Here is a 20,235-nt window from a genome sequence, read left to right as displayed (position 1 = left end):
ATTTACTTTTACTTAGGAATTTACTTTTCCAGGAAAAACCATCTGCAAAATATTCTAAATAGCTTTAACATTCATTCTAAAATTCAAGCTATATAAAATCTATGTATACTTATGTATGTAAAATGTGTATATAAACGCAGTCCTTTCTTTTAACATTAAATAATAAGTCTTATTACCCAATGCGCCTGCGCTAAGGCGACACCAGCACTAATACCTTAAAATCAAAGCTCACCGCTATTAAAGCGTGAGTAATAAAGATAACGGGATCAAAAGCGTTAAGACCAATACCGTGAGACCTGTCTTCATAGAAAGACTAATTGACAAACAGACATGGTTATATAGCCTCGGCTGTAATATTGATTAGGAATTATGGTTTCGGACACAATAAACATAACATCTTCTACAGGGGCGTAAAAGTTATTTTAGCTAATTAGCATACAAATCATATTTCTGATTGTAATTTATGTGTGCTTCATTCTGTTGGTTGTAGACTCTAGACTCAGTGCCAATGATCAACAAGAAGACTCAATGGGCTCAATCAGTTGACTCAAAACTATTATAGGTGCACATCCATAACGCACATGTATCACACATGTATATTCATATTTACATACGACATGCATACATACAAAGCTTTTGGAATAACAGCTGTTCATTACGCTCATTTTTTTTTATTCTCTCTGTTATACCCTTTAAGCAGAATTATGTGGGAGGAGTATAAGGTAATGCATTCGCCACAAAGATCTTTTCCTATATGTATTTGTGCATAATTATTTACGAACCTTCATATACTTATTCACATTTGAACGATTTTCTGGCAGCATAAAAATATATGATCATTAAAATATATTTGACGATTTTAAACATTTTGTAAGTACTCGGTATTTCTTAGTCGAATATATGACACTTTTGACTCGCATTTGTGCTCTTCGATTGTTCTTTCGGTGTGTTCGTATATGTTTGCAATTAGTTTTTGTCGATGAGCGTCTCAGTCACCTCTGTTCCGCGTTCATTGTATATATACGTAGATTGTATGTGTATAGTGTTTGTTTAATTTGAGTTTATAATTAATTTGTTAATAATCATTAGCGAGCGCATTTGTAACAAAAATAATAAGATTCCGTGTTTGTTGAAATTTGGAAAACATAGCAGACACTGCGGCCGCCATTGTAAGTTGTTCCCCAATATCGGTGCTCCGCTGGCGTCGCTTAGTTCATTTGTTCTCTCGTCTTCGTTACGTTCACCATTCTCGTTTTCGCGCGCATTCTATCATTTAATTACGCCACATACATAAATACATACATACATACATGTGTATATTAATGTGTGTGCATGGATTTTGTTCTTCTTTTTGATGTGCTAGACAATCATGAATAGCGAAAGTGGTGAGTAAATGTGTTGGAAATATAATACAGTTAAATTATAACAATACACGCTACTCTTTGATAAATGCAACACCCGAATTCTCAACAATGTAGACATACCATATAAATTCTTGCAAACTGCCAAAGACTAAAATATATATTTCATATTTTTAAAAAAAGTAAATTAAACTACTCCACACATGTATGTATGTATTTTTCGATTTAATTAAATTGGAAAAACTAAAAGCCAATCGCTCTCTTAAAAGCTTATCCGTTGGCCACGTATTTTTCTTTAAGCGCAGTGTTTGCAATCGATCCGATTTAGTTGCGTGAGCTAGAGTGTATTAAAAATACAGTTCAAATTTCCGCTTTTACAACACATACATACATATGTCAAAAAAATAACAAATGCATAAAAAACCAAATTCCCTCATATTTTTGCAAACATACAATGTTTACATTGTAAGTTAATGATAAAAGAAAACAATTCTATTTGATTAAAGCAATATCAAATACTCGATATTTTCTACAATTTCGTACAATTGTTATTCGCGAAAAAATTATTTGGAGAGATTGCTTTAAAAAAAGCGTGTATATAATATATAATGGAAATAAAAAAATAATTGTGTGTATTGTACTTAAACTTATGGTGAATTTAGATGTTTATGATATTGTGGCGACTAGTGATGGACCAAAGTTGCAGGGCTTTCGCAAAACCTCTTTAGATGAGTTGTACAATTCTAAAGTGCAACAGGAAATTGAATCCAATTCGACACCTGTGCAATTGTTGCGACGTGTCAGTGGGACGGTAACACAGAGCATACTCAGTGACTTGGAGCCGGAAACGCAACACTTGCTGGGTGGAGCTGTGATGGGGCCTAGAGATGGTGCCCAAAAGCGCCCGCAGCCCCCACCGCGATCCAACACGAATTCCAGGGTACAGCAGAACCCTCTCAACGAGAGTGGAACAGGTAAGTGTATTGCTTTCTTTGCATTCTAACCTATGTACATATGTACATACATACATATATATGCTCCAATGTGTAACCTTATTTATTTGTACTTTAACGCGTGCAATAATGTGTAAACACACACACACAAAAAGCGATTCATCCTCATACAGTTTAAATAGTTCCAGTTTTGTCATATACATACAAATTTTAAGAGCATAATGCAAAGCTCCGACGCAGTCAATTATTTTCTCCGGAAATGAATTTCATGCACATGTATAATCTAACGAGTGCACGCAGGATCAGATGCACGCAGACCAAGTCGCTTACAAAAGACATCGGCGCCAGGATGACACTGGCAAAAGAACAGACATTCCTTCGATTTCACTGCAAACGGCGCTATTTTGACAACCAACTGATGGTGTCCTCTTTAAGCTCGGGTACATAGAGAAAAAGAGCAAACGTTTATTTAAAGTTTTTGCCGCGCTCAGCCGGTGTTTGGTTCGATTCTTGGCTTTTGTGCGCCAGTGTTTGTCACGCGCTCTTCTGGTTGGGGTGTTACTGGTTTGATTGGAAATAAGGTTTTTATATTGCTTATGCAGGGACATATTATACAATGAAGCGAGCTTTTTAAAAGTAGTGCATCCTAACATTGGCGCCATCAAGGCGCTGCGGCGATGTTGTATATTTGTGTCCTTGAAGACGCTGTACGTGTTTTGCTGAGATAAGACTTATGTTTTATTTAGTAAATACGAACTGGGTATCTTCTAGTCTAGCATTCTCGAAAGCCGCCTTTCAACTTGTTGAAGTCCAAAGTTTTTTATGCTGTTACAGCCGCGTATGTTTTCATGGCACTAACATAGTTAGGCGCTTGTTGTTTTTGGCTAAAATAACTATTATTATTATTGTTACATTGCGTTTGCAGTCGCTTTTTTATTTTTTTTATAATTTTTGCTTTTTGGCATGCAGAAATTCAGTTCACATTTACATAAAGAGCAAAGCCAGTAGTTTCTGTAGTATTATTTATTATACGAGCAAAAGTTTATGTAATTACATACATGACGCAGCATATATATAGTGAATTATTTTGGATGAATTAATATGTTGAAATTCATTTTTATGCAACAAAATTGTTTCACTGAGACTTCGACCATTTAAGCCGTCTTTTAAATGTGACATATGGATGTTTTTACCCCTGCCTGCGAAAATGAATAGCTGTTTAGCTTCTTCACCATTCCTGTTTACTTAAATATGTAACTTGAAAAACGATTTGCTTTCACGTACTAACCATTCATAAATTTACAAACGCGACGAGTCAGTCATACACCCATATGTATGTATTGACATTTATATGCGGACTTATATATTCAAATGCAGGCACTTGCAGGTACATGCAAATGTTTGCATGCACGTCTGTATATAAGTATACATAGATGGTGGTATATATATGTATTTATACGCTGGACCCAATAATTAGAAACGACTAAGTCAGCAGGATGTTTGGAAAACTTTTTGCTCAATGAAAAGGAAACTGTCAGCATACAGACACAGCGCTGTAAGTGCCAAGGCAGACACTCGGCGCTTCATTTCACTTGACACACAAAATCCATTTCTTACTACTTATGTACATAGTTGGTTTTACTTTGATCCCATTTACATTGAATCACTTGCGTTGACTGTACACACTCGTTTTCGTCCCCGTGGCATTCCGACGTCGCGCATCTCACACAAGAGGGGTTTTGAGTTGCCCGAAGTCATTTTACTTGAATCAAAGCAGTGCCTCGACAACTGTGGTTATTGGGCCAATTACAAAGACACGGCTTATGAGTGCTTTTTCCGTTTACCCTAAAACTACAAAATTTGCCTTTTTAAAGTGCTCTCCTTTCGAAATTTTTTTCCTGCAATGTTGTATTTGACTTTATTATACCCATGTGAAGAGTATTTAATTTTTTCATAAAATGTGTAACGTATAGAAGGAGACACATATTATCTGTATCATATTCTATCAGTTTTAGAACTATCGTATTCAAATTTTGCATAGATCCGTCTTTCTATAGCTGGCAGTACATTTGTCGCAACCGGCCGGATCGGACACCTATATCATATACCTTACATAGGAACGATCTGTAGAAAAGTAGGTTCTTGTATGGCAAAATATTATGTTTTCCAAGATATTTTTATCAAACAGGTTCTTAGAGCTTCACTATTCTTACTTATCTGCAAAGCCGGAAGGATATTAAACCTTTTGCGTAAAAAATGGTTTAATTGATTTTCTTGACCCTTGCAGAGTATATTATAATGTATATATATTCTTGTAGTACACAAAGTATATATATATTCTAGATCAGTATCAACAGCCGAGTAGATATAGCCATGTCCGTCTGTCTGTTTTTATGCTAACTAGTATTTCAGTTTTAAACAAATAATATAGCTGCCATGGGAACGATCGGTCGAAAATTACGTTTTTGTATAAAAAAATTTTTGTTTTTCAAAATATCCTTACCATACTCTTCCTTACCTATATTCCCCGTGCTTATTAGATACAAGCAAAGCACTGTAAGCATTATAAAAAGGTTCGGTATTAAATCTTCGGCGTGCAGAAGATAGCCCTACTTTCTCGATTTTTGCTAAAAAAGTTTTGCAATAATTGAAATCAAAAATTGTGCTCATCTAAGAAACTGCTTCAAAAAACTTTAGATTATTTTTATTCTTTGCCACTTGACACTTGAAGAAAATGAAGCAAGTTAAAATGGCAAAAACAGCCGTAAGCTCAATGGCAATGAAGGCCAGGGTGTGTAAAAAACAGCAGTTAGAGGAAAATTCTTACCAACCGGATCTTAAAATGGACAGTCAAAGCAATAATGAGAGTTTCTGCTCGGCTTCAGTGTGGGTGTACAAAAAACGTAAAAGCGTCTACATTAAAGTTTCTGCCTCAGAGTACCTTAATGACTTTGGCAAGTTGCAAACCTAAAGTTCATAACAGTTTTTTGTGAAGTGTATGAATATGAAATATTGCAATTGTAGGCCACACATACAAATTCACATTCCCGTCACCCGATGGCAGTAGCCAACTGAAACTAAATTCCCGTCTTACCTGCTTCATGCAACATGGTGTGCACTCCTTGCTATCTTTGGTGACACCTTGTGCAATTTATGTTGAAATTTCTAGCAACAGAAAGGCTGGAAAAAATGGCTCCGCCGCAAAACTTTTAAATGCGGTACATTATTCATAAATGTTGAAAGGAGCTTCGGGCTAAAAGTAACCAAGCGAGAGGAGTCGGTTATTGCGTCGTATAACGTGGTGGAGACATTTAAAATTAATTAACACAATGTTAAATATTTGTTGCACTTCAAACGCGAAATTCGAATTGAACTTGAATATTTTATCAAGTACATACCAAGAACCAAGAGCAGGCCAACTAAACTGAACTGTACCGAACTGAAATGGTCAATATTTACTGTTGATTATAGCTAATTAATTAATAAACAAACGCTTGTAAACATAATTTTAACTCAGTGTTGTTTGGTTGTGTGTATTATCTGCTGCAAAGACACAACAGCTCAACTAATTGCCCTTTTCTAGCCCATGAATCAGATTTGTATAAACGTACATATTTTTTTGTATGCCCTTGTAGAGGGTATTATAATTCTGTCATGAAATATTAAACGCATAGGAAACATGCTCACCCCATAAAGTATATACATTCTTGATCACCATTAACAGCCGTGCTAATATTACCATGTCCGTCTGTTCTTCTGTCCGTCGGCTTAGTTGCAAATAAGCCCCTCCGATTGTAACTTGAAACTTTTTAAAGGCCGGTGTTTCTGTTGTAGATATGTGGTAACTAGCAGGATCGGATTACTATATCATATTGCTGCCATTGGAACATCCAGATATCTTGTTTAGTGCTTATATATAAACCAACCCTAATTAAATAGCACTTTTATATAATATAGGAAGAATTATCGAAAAATTAGTTTCTGAATCGCAGAATATACTGATACCCTAAATATTTTCACCATGCTCAGCATTAATTGGGCTAAACTACTCTTACATATTTGCAAGTCCGCATGGCTAATGTGTACAAGGGTCGGTTGATGGTAATATAGAATATATATACTTAAGGGGACGGAGATGTCTTCTTCTACGCGTTACACATTTCACGAAAAAATATGTAAACTTTCTACAAGGGTATAAAAGGTCGGTGCACAAATATATATCGGCCTCGAAGCGTATTTAATATTCGTACCGCCGAAGTTTGTTTTTTTCGCTCTGCTTTTTTTCTAATATTCAAATAATCTTATATATAAACATCGCTCGTTCATTGGCTTTGTTTGCTGCTTGCTTCTATCGAAAGAATTTTTGTTGTTGTTATTTTAACTAATTAAAAGAGAGAATTCCCGAGTGTATAGCTGGCACGCGATCATTCGAGTGAGCTTGAGAGAGTGTAGTGGACAGTTTCGTTTATGTTTTTTATTAGCATAAGATATTGCAGCAACAAACGTAAATATTCTCCTATATCTATAGATGTTCGGTGCTTTCCGTGAAATGAAAATGATTCGTTTGGAGCTATGTCAGTAGTACCCCGCCGACTGGTGCGCATCAGATCTGTGATTAGTCAGATTTTTTCATTTAATCTTATCGTTTCGGTGCGGTTGGTAGACAGAAATTTTTTCGTTATTCTCAGTTGTTTTCTATCAACCTTGGTGAAGTGTGTGGTGAAGTGTAATTTGTAAATTGTTTATTGTACTTATAGATTCAACACAATTTGCACTTATTTTTGAGTACATGTTTTTACGAAAACATTTATAAATCGGGATTTTCCAATTCTGTGTAAAGGCATCTTTTTATAGTGTCGCTTTGGAATTGTGGACTTCCTAGGTGCAATAGTGCTAACAATTGTGTTGACTTTGAATGATTGGTCAGCCAGTATAAAAATCGTGTATTAAGAAATGTTTGTTGATTTAATTTTTAAACTGAATCACTTACATATCTAGATGATATTATACGCCATTCCTGAAGCTAGACTTTTAATTTATGCTCTGAATGTCACCCAGATTCACCCAAAATTTTGAAACCTCAAAAATTTCCCACTCCGCAAATTGCACAAATAAATTTTTCATAAATATGCCACAGTCCTAGATTCGCTACTTAATAATAGTCTGTTTTAAACTTATTCAATTTTACTACTTAATACCTCAATTGATTAGCTTTTATTTTTATATTGGAATTAACTAAATATGTTTTGCATTTGGAAGATTTTGAATGTGAGAATCAACTAACCTTCCTTCACTAATTTGCTAGTCGCATGATAGCTTGATCCATAACTGACACGTGATCATTTAACGCAATCAGTCATACTAAACTGGCAAAAACTGACACCAAATATTTGTAAGCAATTATCGTATCGGGGCTTTGTGATAATTGGCGAGTCGATTGATTTGTCAAGGCAAATATGGCTCAGGGAAATGGAATGGTAAACCGGTCAGAAAAATCAAATCAATTATTTACAATAAGCAAAATCGACGTTGGACTAATTGTAACAGTACTGGTACCTTCTTGAAAATATAAGCCAATTTTAATTGAGCTTGAATCCTTAAGTCATTTCAATTATTAATTATTAACTAACTAGTAGTCTCCTAGAGGCAGTATACATCAACTATGGAAATATTTATGTCTTCTACCACCCTAAGAAGTCCCTGTTGAAGTACAGTGATAGGTTGTTGTGCAACTACTTATAATGCCACATCTATCGCGTCGACATCGAAGACAAGCGGCAATTGGAGCATTTTAACCAAAATCAGTCCAAGACCTTTCCTTGTTACTTTCGACGTCACCTTTGCAGCTGCCGACACAGTTGTCGCTACTTCGGCGCAATCAGCGACTGTCAATCTTTGTTGCAATCTTCAGTTTGCCATCTTAGCGCTGACTTCGGGACAACGTCTTAAGCATAAAGGTTGCTGAGGCTGCATTTTACAATTTAAACGTGATACATGACAGGGGGTTGCTGGTTACGCAGGGCACGGCAAAGCTGGCGTTGCTGTTGACGCTTGCAGGTGTCGATGGCGTCGCCGTCGCCATTGTGTTTGTTTTAGCTTTTGCCATTTAAGTTATGCATGAGTTGCACAGATGAATGCAAAATGGCTTAAATGTAGCATTCTGGCACTTATAACCAATTTGAGAGATCACAGCTTAGACAGACAAGAGCACAGTAAGGACAATAAGGCAAAACGGTAGCATTTAACATATATATATATATATATATATATATATATATCCCCCGTTAGGATCAACATATACTACAATTTAAAATGTTTAAACCTGTTTGCTACTTACAGGCAAGCACATCAAGCAACTGCAAAAAGTGCAGCTAAATACACTGGTGCACAGTGACAACATGACACAATGCGGCAACACTTCTGGTAGTCCCGCTTCGCAATCACATACCAAATTAGACATACACAATTTCTCGGAGGACTACAATAATGGGTCGTCTGAAGTCGTTGGCGAGAATGTTGGCGAGACGGCACAAAACGCTGCAACAATAATTTTAACGCCGACATCATTAAATTTAACAAACACACCGCCAAATGCTCCCGGTGGGGGTGGCGGTGGCGGCAGCAACATCAACAACAGGGCAAACGCAGACGTTGGCAACAATGGCAGGGGTTATCCGGCGCACAGCGAACAATACAAAGGACCTAAATGGTAAGTCAAAAACGCATTGGGGCAAGGGCGAAGCCTTCACATTTTTGGGCGCCCGATGAGCTCCCAACTGTGTGTATATGTGCGCATTTGTTTAACTCCTTGAATGTACTTCCGGTACAGACAAGCCTACATGAACACGTGCATTGCACGCGTTTTTCGCATTGCCGTTTTACATTACATTTTGTTTTGTATTTATTGGAATTGATACAAATGTTGCTATCGTCCTCACGAGTCTGTCTGCTACATTTCCAAGGTGCTCTTCCGTTGCTGCGCAGAAAGCACGGCCTTAGCTGCTGCTTGGGTTAAATTTTCTAAGTGTGATGACCATCTAAAAAGCTGGCGTTTCTTTGCTTAGCTTTATAGCGTATCTTTGATATTATTATTAACAGCAGCAAGATATACAAAATATGTTAAGTTGTGGGACTACTATTGTAGGCTGTGTTCTTGACAATATATTGAAATAGTATTTGTGTTAGTACTTCTTATAAATATTATAAACCTTTTGGTTAGTTCTGGTACTCTTGGTCTATTTTGACAAATTTATGAGCAAAGCCAAAAAGCTGTACGCATTATTGATGGTCTGCGTACAAAAAAAAAAAAAATAATAATAGAATTATAAGAATAATATATTGTCTGTTAATAGCTTATTTTGGAAAGCGTACCTTCATAAATATTGGTAGTCCGATTTCAAAAAATACTCCCGCACGCAACTTTACGGGTCGTTTTAGAAGCTCCATGTAGCAGTTGAGAACTTTGCGAGTGGTTACAGAATACTCCAACCAATTCGTGTTAAATACGCTATTTGTAAGCTGATTAGCACACACGGTTAGCTCGTTGCCGTAATAACAGGGCAAAAATATCTGAATGATCATCATGCCGACAAACTGCACAGTGGTCAGAAACACACCCGGATTTCGTTGCCAGCCCACTTGCACTAGCCGGTAACCACTAAAGCAGATGATAAAGGCGCTGAACACAACTTGGGAGAGGACGTATGGTGAAATCAACAGCTCGCACTGCTTTGTCAGGATGCGCACTCGCTGGTGAAGCTGAAAGATGCGTCGTAATTCTGGGAGAGCCTTCTCTTCGGGCGCCTCGTGCAATGCAAGGAATCGCTGACCTATAATGCGGTAAAGCAAAGCAATATGAAACATAAAGTAGCAGCCCATCGTGTCCAGAAGGCAATTGGAAAGGCAGCACAGTGACATGGCCGCCGCGTTGTAGCTCCAGGCATAAAAGTAGCCCTGTGGATTATGCCACTCGAAGGGAACGTAATAACCGAATGGAAGTTCGTATGCATCCTGGTAGAACACGCTGATGTATCCTTGACAAGCTACAAGAAAACTTCCTCCAATATAACCGTAGAAAATTCGCTTAAAATGGTTTTGTTCGTGGCGCCAGAACTGAATTTCTCCTCTTAGCAATCTGTAGTGTCCATGTCTTTCCAGCTCATCCATTAACTGTAAGGCCTGTTTGCGCCTGTACCAAATGTTGATGACCTTTATGATTAAAACCACCTCTGTCACTGACATATACAAAACATTGCCGGCCTGTTCCATCCCTTTAGCACTGAAGACTTCCAACCACATAAGCGCAATGTATGTGAATGTCAATGGAAAATGTAATACAAAAGGATATATTCTCTTCAGTAGTCTCCAGGAATCGTTTTCATTCCGCCACTTCCAGATGCCTAACCAACGTTGAACTGTAAGGACAGTTCGTATGCCGGATATGCGATCCGCACATTCAGTTGTCGACATATTAAGTGAAACTCGTGCCCCCTAATGATAAGCTTGCAGCTATAAATTACCTGCTTTTATAGACTTACTGAGCCCGAATTTCATACAAATGTTATAAATATCCCTTAATACATATGTATATATCCATGTACATATATCCACACCAATGGCATAAAAGCTGACCTCAGATGTGAAGTAGTTCACCCTTGTCCCTTTCATAAGGATAGTTGTTCTGGGTTGGACTTTTCTTACTTTAAATACAATGCTTAGCACAGCTTAGGCAATAAGAACTAGCTCCATTCGCCATCTCTGTTTACGAAAGCCAGCCCTGCTATGTTTTTTAATTGGTGTTCATATTGACAATTTTAAAACCAAAGCAATTACAATCATTAACATGCTGACATAATGATAACGTTAATTGGTATTAATCGTATATTTAATAAGTCACGCAATTTCTGCCTGATATATTTTAAGTACGGTGGCTTAGCCGCAGTCAGTGCAAGGATAACTCTGACATAAACAACATGCCCGCGTGTACTCGTAAGAGTACAAACAATATTTTTCCTGTATATTCTATTTAAAATTTAAGGTCAGTATTTTTGCTGACATTTCTAAACAATGTTGTAATTGTAAAGATAAATTTAGTCAATCCTTTAAGCTGTAAATTTGGTGTTTCAGAGAAACCCTAAAAAAATATTTAACTCCCAACTTGTACAAGTTAAGCAGATTTCATTATTCGAAGTTCAATCCATCTTCCGATTATCAGTCTTGATAAATATGTCGATGTCAGGACAATGAAAAAATATATTCAACGTTTTAGAGCTGTCTTCTCGATGGATATGTTTAGTCTCTAGTATATGATATATTATATTATATATATATTATTTAAATAGCATTTTCATGCGCGTTTAAATAAAAATGCAAGTCGTAGGTCGATAGTGTGTTTATTAAGCAATAGCTAAGCCAACATTTTATTATGGAAATTTTTAAACGTTAATAATTTTCCGACATAATTAAGTGCAATTTAAGAAAAAGTCCTTGGGTTTATTTTCAAACATTCAGCAAAAGCGCAAAAAAAAACTGTAAGCATTATTGATAGTCTGCAAAAATGTAAAAGGTTTTTTATGGGAGAACCGCATTAAACATGTTAGCCAACCTCAACAAAAATAGGCAAAGCAACTTTGAAGAAATACTCAGCATGGATTATAACAGGCCGCTTGAGATGCTCCATCTAAGCAATAAGCAACTTGCAAGTGTGTTTTTCGCACTGCATCCAGTTGGTGTTGTATACTTTGTTGGTCAGCTTATGAGCATAGACCGTTACTTCGTTTCCGTAATAGCAGGGTAAACTAGTAAGAGGTTCTAGTCGGGAGCTTCCGACTAGGGAATACCCTGAACCCTCTTATTCCAACGCCAAAATGCAGTTCGCGCAACGCGCTCGTTTGAAGTAATAAAGATAAATTTAAAAAAAAAGTTACCTTGGCAGGGTTCGAACTCGCAACTAACCGTATTACTTGCTGACGACTCTACTCAACAGACGAACCAGCAAAAATAATAATAGTTTCCCTCTAATTAACAGCCACACTAATAATTAAGTATTACCGAGAAAAAAACCAACTAAAATGCTGTTGGAATGCGAAGGAGACGCGCATGAATGTGTGTGTGTACATGTATACACAAATTCTGGATGTTTTCGCTAGCTGTGCCATCCAATTGCGCAGTTACATATAACTTTGGTTTTCTCTTAATCGATCTTAATGAAATTTTCTACAGTATATCTTATTGTACCATAGAATATTTATGTATTCTCAAAAAGTCTATTGCATTAAAATTGTGGCTTAGATTGGTTGGCAATATTAGTTGGGTTATTAACTTGATTTATAGCTCTGCGGTGGTAGCGGGGAGGTGGCGATAGGTATAAAATGAAAGATACTTGATATATATATATAATATTCTAGAAGCAACATATCATGTTTGGTGACTCTAGATCTTAATATTTACCCAATTTGCTCAAAACGGAGTAAGCTATCCATTATCGGAAACAAACTCGATCTGCGCAGGCACTAGGAGGACCTACATCTAAAATTTCTCTAGCTCTTATAGGTTCTGAGATCCTTGCGTTCATACATACGGACAGACGGACAGACAGACAGACGGACATGGCTAGATCGACTCAGCTATTAATACTGATCAAGAATATATATACTTTATGGGGTCGGAGATGCTTCCTTCGGCCTGTTACATACATTTGCATTTTGCACAAATACCCATTTTCAATGGGTTCAGGGTATTCAAAATTTGAAGGACCATGACACTCAGAAATTGTAGTATGGCTATAAACTGGCCGGGACTGGCCTGTATCCCAACGTGCTGTAGACGATAGCTACTAAAGCAACTATCTGGGAGAGAATGTAGGGTGAAACGAGTGTCTGAACCTCGAAAATTAATATGTAAAATTGATCAACAAATTTAGTTCTAGTTCAAGCATACGAAGATCGATTTGGTGACCTGCGTACGCGATCGTGTAACGTGAAGATCATCCGCAGCTTCTGCGTAAATTTCATATCGTTGTCCACATTCTTTAGCCCTTTCAGCAAACGATTCATTAATCGATTCATTAACGATAAATGAAACAATAAGTTACACCCGATCGTGTCCAGGGTCACATTTGAGACACAGGTCTGCGTCATATCAGTCTTGTTGTAACCATAGGCATTAAAATGGCCAGGGTCATTTTGTCACTCAAAAGGCAAAAAATAGGCAAATGGAAGCACATAGTCGTTGAGAAACAATATTCCTATGCTGCTGCTGTAGACAACTCCTACACTTATAAGCAGATATAAATAAAATCGCTATTTGAAAACACGCTGCTCATGGAGTCAATTGTTGTGTTCCTCCTGCGGCCAGGGTCAGACCCCGCAGAGTTGCATGATCCAATGGGTAGCTTGTGTGCGATGCGATTGGTTTTCCATTTCTATTCTGAAATATTCTGTACGAAGGGTTTTTTATTTACCGGCGTGACTGGATAATTAGCAACATTTAGGGTGTCATGAATTAAGAAACAAGCACAAAAGGCCATTTACGGAAATTATTTCTGGTCGTGTTTAGATGTTCTGCTAACGATAAGTTGGCAGATATAAGCCAAGTTTAATGTTTTATAAGCCATTTAATGTAGCTGATGCACTTATTTTTCGAAGGTGGCGTCGCTTAGTAGTTCACTGGTCTCTTGTGTCGGAGCATATTGCCCTGCTTATGATTTTTCTAGCGCTTTGGACCTTGGCCTTGGCATTGTTACCCCAGTATGCTACACCTGAAACAGTGATAATGCGCATTATACTACTCTTTGTTGGTGCTCAAATATCTGGCATATTAGTTACCTTTATACATTTGCCAGACATGCTGGGCATGCTCTTCTTCGGTGTCCTTTACACCAATATTGGCTTGGCCAATTTCGAAGGTTATGAGCGCTTTGAACTGTTTTTAAGGTAAGTGTGTAGACACCACCTGGCTAAATGCTATCACTAATTAGTTGACTTTGCAGAGAACTGGCATTGACCAATATCATGCTGCTAGCTGGCCTCGGCCTTGATGGCAGTGCATTTAGGCGGTTGTGGCTTATGATTCTTCGACTGACACTCGTTCCGACAATAGTGGAGGTTGCCGTTATAGCTGTGCTGGCCTATTTTACATTGTCCATGCCCTGGATGTGGGGGATAGCTCTGGGGTAAGTACTTACGAGGTATATTGGTTGAAAAATGTATCACGTGATTGTATTCTAGCCTGGTCATCACAGCAGTCTCACCCAATGTTGTCGTCACTGTCATGCTTAAGTTAAAGGAGGATCGCCTGGGTCTGAACAGTGGCATACACACCCTAATATACGCTATGACCACGTGCAATGACGTCGTAGCTATCTTTATGTTTGGCGTCGTAATCAGCATTATATTCTCCACAAGTACGTGCCACCTTAAAACCAACTCTCTGCTGTAATGCAAAAGAGAATAAGCATGCTTGTATACTTTCAGGCTCACTGACACAAAAAGTATTGCAAGGACCCATTGGTATTGGTATTGGACTTGTTTTCGGCTATCTTTACGGCATGATGCTTCACTATTTGCCGTCGCGGAATGCGGTAAGCCATGGGTGGAGCTCAGCACTGTTTCTGACGCCAGTACAAAACAGTTATAATATACTTTCACTGCATCGCGCTGCATTAAAAAAGTACATTCAGTGAGCACTTACTACACTCAATCAGCGCATTTAATGGTACAAAACTCGCGACACCGCAATGTTATTAAGTGGCGTAAGGCTCCGAAAGCTATCATACATACCACAATCCTTTCTTGGAAAACGTAGTGTGAGGCCTTAGATATTCAACACGTATGTATGTTATATACGTATATAAGAATATGTGTCGTTGTGCGTGTTTGTGCCTGGGCGAATTTTGCATAAAAACACGCTTACACCCAATGCGACGACGATGTCGACGATGGCACTGGAGCTGGAGACATTTGCGACGACAGTTACTGCCAGCGTCCATGGAACTTATGGCAGTTGTGATGCAGGCAGTTGCGATGCAAGCAGCGTGCGGCAACACAGCTTCGTTGCAGCCACAAAACTCATTGCCGCAACTTACACCGCTAATGGTGCGCATAATCAAACGCCATGGGTGGGACTGAATGGCTTTGAACTCGGAAATACACACGCCCTCACACATGTACATAAACATGGATCTTCACACATGTGCATATACATGGACCCCTCATAACTTTTGTTTTTTCTTATAACCACTACGCGAAACTGCCGTCGGTATAAAAATGTCATGCTGTGTTCCTTTTAAGACGCACCACTTGCATTCATGCATATATTCGCAACTATCACTATTTATTGTCAGTGTGCATGCGGGTTTCTGTGGCTGCCATCAAGTCCTGGTTTTTTCTTTTCTTATTCTGTTCACTTGTTAGAGTGTATCAGTTTTGTGCCCGTGATGCTGACCGCCCGTCTCTCTGTATGATCGTCGTCGAGACTTCAATCTTGGAATGTATGTCAAGAGAAAAATATACGCCTTTTCTTTAATGTACTAAGAAAAAAGCATTTAAATGCAACTAGTGAACAAAAATTAAAAACTGAACTGATTTGAAGAATTTCGATTTCGATGTCTATCAAATAACTGGAGATGGACAGTCGTCTCCAGATTTCACTGTATGTTGTATTTAGGATACAAATACATTTTTATTTTTGATACTTAACTCAAATTTAAAAAGCTTCGTCCGCGTTGTTCGTAATTTAATGATTCTATTATAGTACTTAGTTGTTAATTAACTTCACTGTTGCTAGCTTAAACCCGGTTGAGTAAATGCATACAGTACATATTAGGTTTATTTGAACACCCATACCCAACTTTTTGTTTTGTAGTACACAGAATATGTTAAAGAACTTGCTTTTAGCAAAGGCGCTTGTATATATGCTTGTAAATGAATGAGCGGGGCTAGACCTGTTCACCATCGACTTAGCACACTTGCTTATCATTGAAATTATTTTCCTTTTCATCCATTATTTCCAGGTCTATGCAAATGGACTGCGCTTTGCTTTGACAATCTTGGGTGGCTCAATAGCTGTAATGGGCAGCCGAATTATCGGCTATACTTCAGCCGGTGCCTTAGGTTGCGTAATGTTGGCCTTTATAGCAGGCATTGGTTGGAAAAGGGAGGAGCTCAAACTGACCCCATATCAAATGCAAGCAACTCAAATAGTAAGTACCCAGCTCGTCAGCGTTGCCTTTTATAGCATATTTAGTGTTTAAACAAAACTTTCTTTATTTGCTGGAAGTCAGCAATTCCATATATATTTCGTGAAGATTATCTGAATTTAAAATGATTATCTAGCAAGATACATTATTCTTGCCTTTATAACTAAATATTGCCACAAAATTTAGTAAAATTAATAAAAATATATTATTGCACGTTTTGACTTTATATTCATTATTAATTCTCATTAACGAAATATTTGTTTTAGGCAAGTGTTCCTAAGCGTCTGGATCTGCTGTGGAAATTTCTTAAACCCGTCTCATTTGCACTAATTGGCAAGGAAATCAATTTTGCCGTGCTTGAAGGTCGCGTAATTGGTTATGGAGCGCTGCTGGTACTATTTGGAAGTTTGGTAATTAAAATAACCGGCAACGCCGCTGTAGTAACTGTTCCTCTCTGGTGCCATTAGTTTGTGTATGAAAATATTTTGTTGGCTTGTCGGCCTTTGCGGCTGTCGGACTGAAGGTTATGCACTCAATTTATTAAAGAATACTTAAAAATTAAAATTTAAATAATAGCTGTAAGGCAATGCAAACTGTTAAGCATAGAAAAATCTTGACTGCTTTCTCTCTTGGTCTCGTTTCAGCTCCGCTTAGCTTTTGCATATTTATCTACATATGGCGGAAATCTGTCAAGAAAGGAGCGTGCTTACATTACAATTTCCGGTTTTCCCAAAGCAACCGTCCAAGTAAGTTTACCGTTTCAACTGCTATGCCGACGCTGCGGCTGCTGTACTAGGTATAATGACAATGAGAAAGTTCGGCATGGTTACTGGACATTGGCTATACTGATTTAGGCAAGCCATTATTTGGGTTTTATTTGTTTTGCTCAAAAGCTAACGCTATACTTCGAGTTTGTATGATAATATTATTGTGGTTGAATCCGTTGTTGTCTGCAATTGCAGCGCAAGAGGACATTTCGTTCGCATTGCGAGCGCAAACATATGTAAGAGCGTGCGCCTTGTGGCGTACGCGTTTATGTTTCGCACCTCTTTTGTGGTTAGCCAGAATGAAAATGTTACATTTACTTGGCTATCAACCTGCTGTTTGCGGCTTTAACATGCTTCTTGTTGCGACGCAGTGCTCTTCGAGGGATGACCGTAAATTTGTACTTCTTAAATAATGTTTAATATGCAGTCTGCATTTCACTGGTTGTGCAATTCGTTATGTCTACCTGTATGTCGTTTATTAAAATTGTATTCATTTGCGCATGCACTCGCAATTGTATACATACAGGAACAGCATAAGCAGTCTTCATAAAATTGTAAGGATCTACCATAATTTAAAATGCTTTCTCTTCGCAGGCTGCCTTGGGTCCGGTTGCTTTAGATTTGGCTCGTTCAGCCAAAGTCGCAAGTGATTTAACATTGGCTAACAACGTGCTCATAATTTCGGTTCTGGCCATTATTTTCACAGCGCCGTTGGGTGCTATTTTGATGCTTCGTCTTGCGCCGCTCTGGCTTAAACATGGAGATCCTGAGGACGTAGCTGAAACGCCTGTGACACCCGGTTCATCAGAACCAGGCCCACTGACCAATGTGGGCGAACTTAATTCAGCGCACGGTCAACAAAATATTAAGTAGAGTAGCGAGAGCGCCGAAAATTTATCAAGTGAGATACCAATGAGTAAAATCACAACCTTTCTGTAGTTTTTTATCTTTTGTAGTTAAACATAACCATTAGTTATTAGTACTAACATATTGCCAAGAGCGTAAGGTGAGGGGTAGACCTAGTAAGTTCTAAAGTTTTTAGATATCCTAACCAAAATGTGTTTTGTATTTTACTTACTATTCTTATCTATGTACTTATTTACTTTTGTAATACAGAAAATATTTAAATGGAAATCAATATATAAATACTATCATTTTGGTATTTTTTTAATTTACAGCTATACCATTTGTGGAAATAATTGGCCTGGGTGAGTTTTTGCTACCATTCGTATTAAACTTAAATGTGAGATAGCTATTTGTTGTACAAATATCTCAGTTACTCAGAAGTTTCCTTAGTTAGAAACTTTGCATAAATTATCAAGGCTTAGCAGTAATCCTAAAAGACTTAAAGCCCTCCTAGAGCGAACGGCATTGACAAAAAATTTACAAGATTTCGCAATCGGCAAGTAATTTTATTGTTTTTACTGAAATGCTAATTTTGACGAGATTTGTGTTAATCTCCTCTCCGACCTGGATTTTGGTAATTGAGTTCTCAATTAATTTGAGGGGATTTGCATCCTTCGCTGTGTCAACCAATTTTGTTATGTGTGTATATTCTGTGTGTTATATCTGAACATTAATAATGTATAACTGTGTTTCTGGAAAATTAATTGAAGTAATTTCATCATTTAAATATGTGTAGGGGGAAATCTTTTAAAGCCCATGCAACATACCATTTAAAATTTAATATAAATTACAATCAGAGCATTTAAAATTTTTATTTTTGTACCTATAACATAAGAAAGTGATCTAAACATTTAACATCGTACCGAAAGCGAATACTATACGTGCAATGCAAAGAACTTAACAAGAGTGCAAATTTGTTGCTGGTTTTGCTGCTATTTTTAATGTCCCTTTTAAGATGACAGACTTTGTAAATGGACTGAGTTGGGGCTAGTTGAAAAAAAGAACACATTTGGATTTCCACGTCCATAAACCAGGGAATAAGTGAAAAGGAGTAAGAATTCATCAGTGCATGATATTTTTTTGATTCAGTTTTATTCTTTCAGCTTTGCAGATTTTACCTCTGCTCCGTTTTTCCGCATTATAGGAAGAGCGAGTTGAAAACTGAAGGTAAATTAGTGTTATTAAAATTGCTGCACTGAAATAATTGCGCAGCTAAATGAGAATTTTAATGAAAATTCTTTGGTTTTGTTCAGTTGTCGTTGCCTTCTCTGTTGTATTAATAGTTGTTTTTATTTGCTTTATTTGCCTGCGCTGGCCTTTGACTACAAGCTGTGCTGAGATTTTTCAGTTCACGGGGTACTTGTAAATGGTATTCAAAATGCATAGAATCTCATTATTTTTGATGTTATATGAAATGTTTTATTTTTGGTTTGTTTTGTAACGAAGGAAACCAAATAAACCGAAGCTGCGCATGTAAAGAGCACAACATTTAAATCTCGTAAAGTGTACAATTAACCCCAAGCGATTGAGTTATGTTGCCTTTCAATCACTTTCAAATGAGTGCTTGGCACGCCCGTAGGCTTAATCCTTAAAAAATCATTGCCCTTATCGCAGTCCATTTGAATTCCTGTAGCTATAGATCAAGCTTATCAGCGCAAAATATTTTCCTGTATAAAATAAATGTCAGCAGTTTATTATTATAATTCGCATGCCAAATTTGTATAGAATAGAGGCGCAAGCCGAAACCAGGCCAAAGTATACTACCATTGTTGAAAAGACAACACGCATAACACAAATACCATACAACGAGCAACAAGAAGCGAATCAGCGGAGTGGTAGAAAGCAAAAATCAAATCAAAAAGTTCACAAATATGCCAAAAGCAGCAACAAGAAAAAATACAACTGTGCAACACAAAAATTAAGTTATAAAATTTTAAGGGCTAAGTGCGGTTTAATTTCCAAATGCCACGCCAGACCCAGACACAGGTGGGCTAGGCTGGGTTAGGGGTGTGGTAGCGTTTGGATGGTTGGAATTTTCGTTTGGGCTGATT

General features: G+C 37.5%; 2 protein-coding genes and 1 pseudogene across 3 annotated transcripts; 1 reads left to right on the top strand and 2 right to left on the bottom strand.

Moving 5' to 3' along the window:
- Window positions 1-1,123: 1,123 nt before the first annotated feature.
- LOC115768635 (sodium/hydrogen exchanger 9B1) lies at window positions 1,124-18,404 on the top strand. 2 transcript variants are annotated; one of them, XM_030713303.1, is made up of 12 exons: window positions 1,124-1,169; window positions 1,364-1,385; window positions 2,024-2,335; window positions 8,654-9,023; window positions 13,960-14,247; window positions 14,304-14,486; window positions 14,542-14,717; window positions 14,788-14,894; window positions 16,326-16,514; window positions 16,778-16,921; window positions 17,156-17,257; window positions 17,873-18,404. In XM_030713303.1, the coding sequence occupies exons 2-12, from the start codon at window positions 1,370-1,372 to the stop codon at window positions 18,149-18,151; spliced, it is 2,166 nt and encodes a 721-aa protein (XP_030569163.1). In that variant the 5' UTR covers window positions 1,124-1,169; window positions 1,364-1,369; the 3' UTR covers window positions 18,152-18,404. The 2 variants fall into 2 exon arrangements, with proteins under 2 accessions (XP_030569163.1, XP_030569164.1); XM_030713304.1 differs by lacking the exons at window positions 1,124-1,169; window positions 1,364-1,385; window positions 2,024-2,335 and adding an exon at window positions 7,012-7,026.
- On the bottom strand, window positions 9,550-10,873 carry LOC115768636 (odorant receptor 94b-like). The gene is made up of 2 exons (XM_030713305.1): window positions 9,686-10,873; window positions 9,550-9,603 (listed from the first exon to the last, which is right to left on the bottom strand). Exons 1-2 carry the CDS (start codon window positions 10,781-10,783, stop codon window positions 9,550-9,552), a joined length of 1,152 nt encoding a protein of 383 aa, XP_030569165.1. The 5' UTR covers window positions 10,784-10,873.
- On the bottom strand, window positions 11,813-13,841 carry LOC115768626 (annotated as a pseudogene).
- Window positions 18,405-20,235: the final 1,831 nt, after the last annotated feature.

Source organism: Drosophila novamexicana, unplaced genomic scaffold (assembly GCF_003285875.2).
Source record: "Drosophila novamexicana strain 15010-1031.04,08,12 unplaced genomic scaffold, DnovRS2.1 tig00001876-arrow-arrow-pilon, whole genome shotgun sequence".
Lineage (NCBI taxonomy): Eukaryota > Metazoa > Arthropoda > Insecta > Diptera > Drosophilidae > Drosophila > Drosophila novamexicana.
Note: the sequence above shows the minus strand (reverse complement) of the source record. Positions and strands in the feature narration are given on the sequence as shown.

What these genes read in the sequence shown, in the direction of transcription:
- LOC115768635 (XM_030713303.1), top strand. An exon ending in CAGCATTATATTCTCCACAA is followed by an intron (nt 14,718 to 14,787) that starts GTACGTGCCACC and finishes GTATACTTTCAG; the next exon opens with GCTCACTGACACAAAAAGTA. An exon ending in AAATGCAAGCAACTCAAATA is followed by an intron (nt 16,515 to 16,777) that starts GTAAGTACCCAG and finishes TATTTGTTTTAG; the next exon opens with GCAAGTGTTCCTAAGCGTCT.
- LOC115768636 (XM_030713305.1), bottom strand. Translation starts at nt 10,783, where the DNA reads ATGTCGACAACTGAATGTGCGGATCGCATATCCGGCATACGAACTGTC. An exon ending in GACTACCAATATTTATGAAG is followed by an intron (nt 9,604 to 9,685) that starts GTACGCTTTCCA and finishes TTTTGTACGCAG; the next exon opens with ACCATCAATAATGCGTACAG.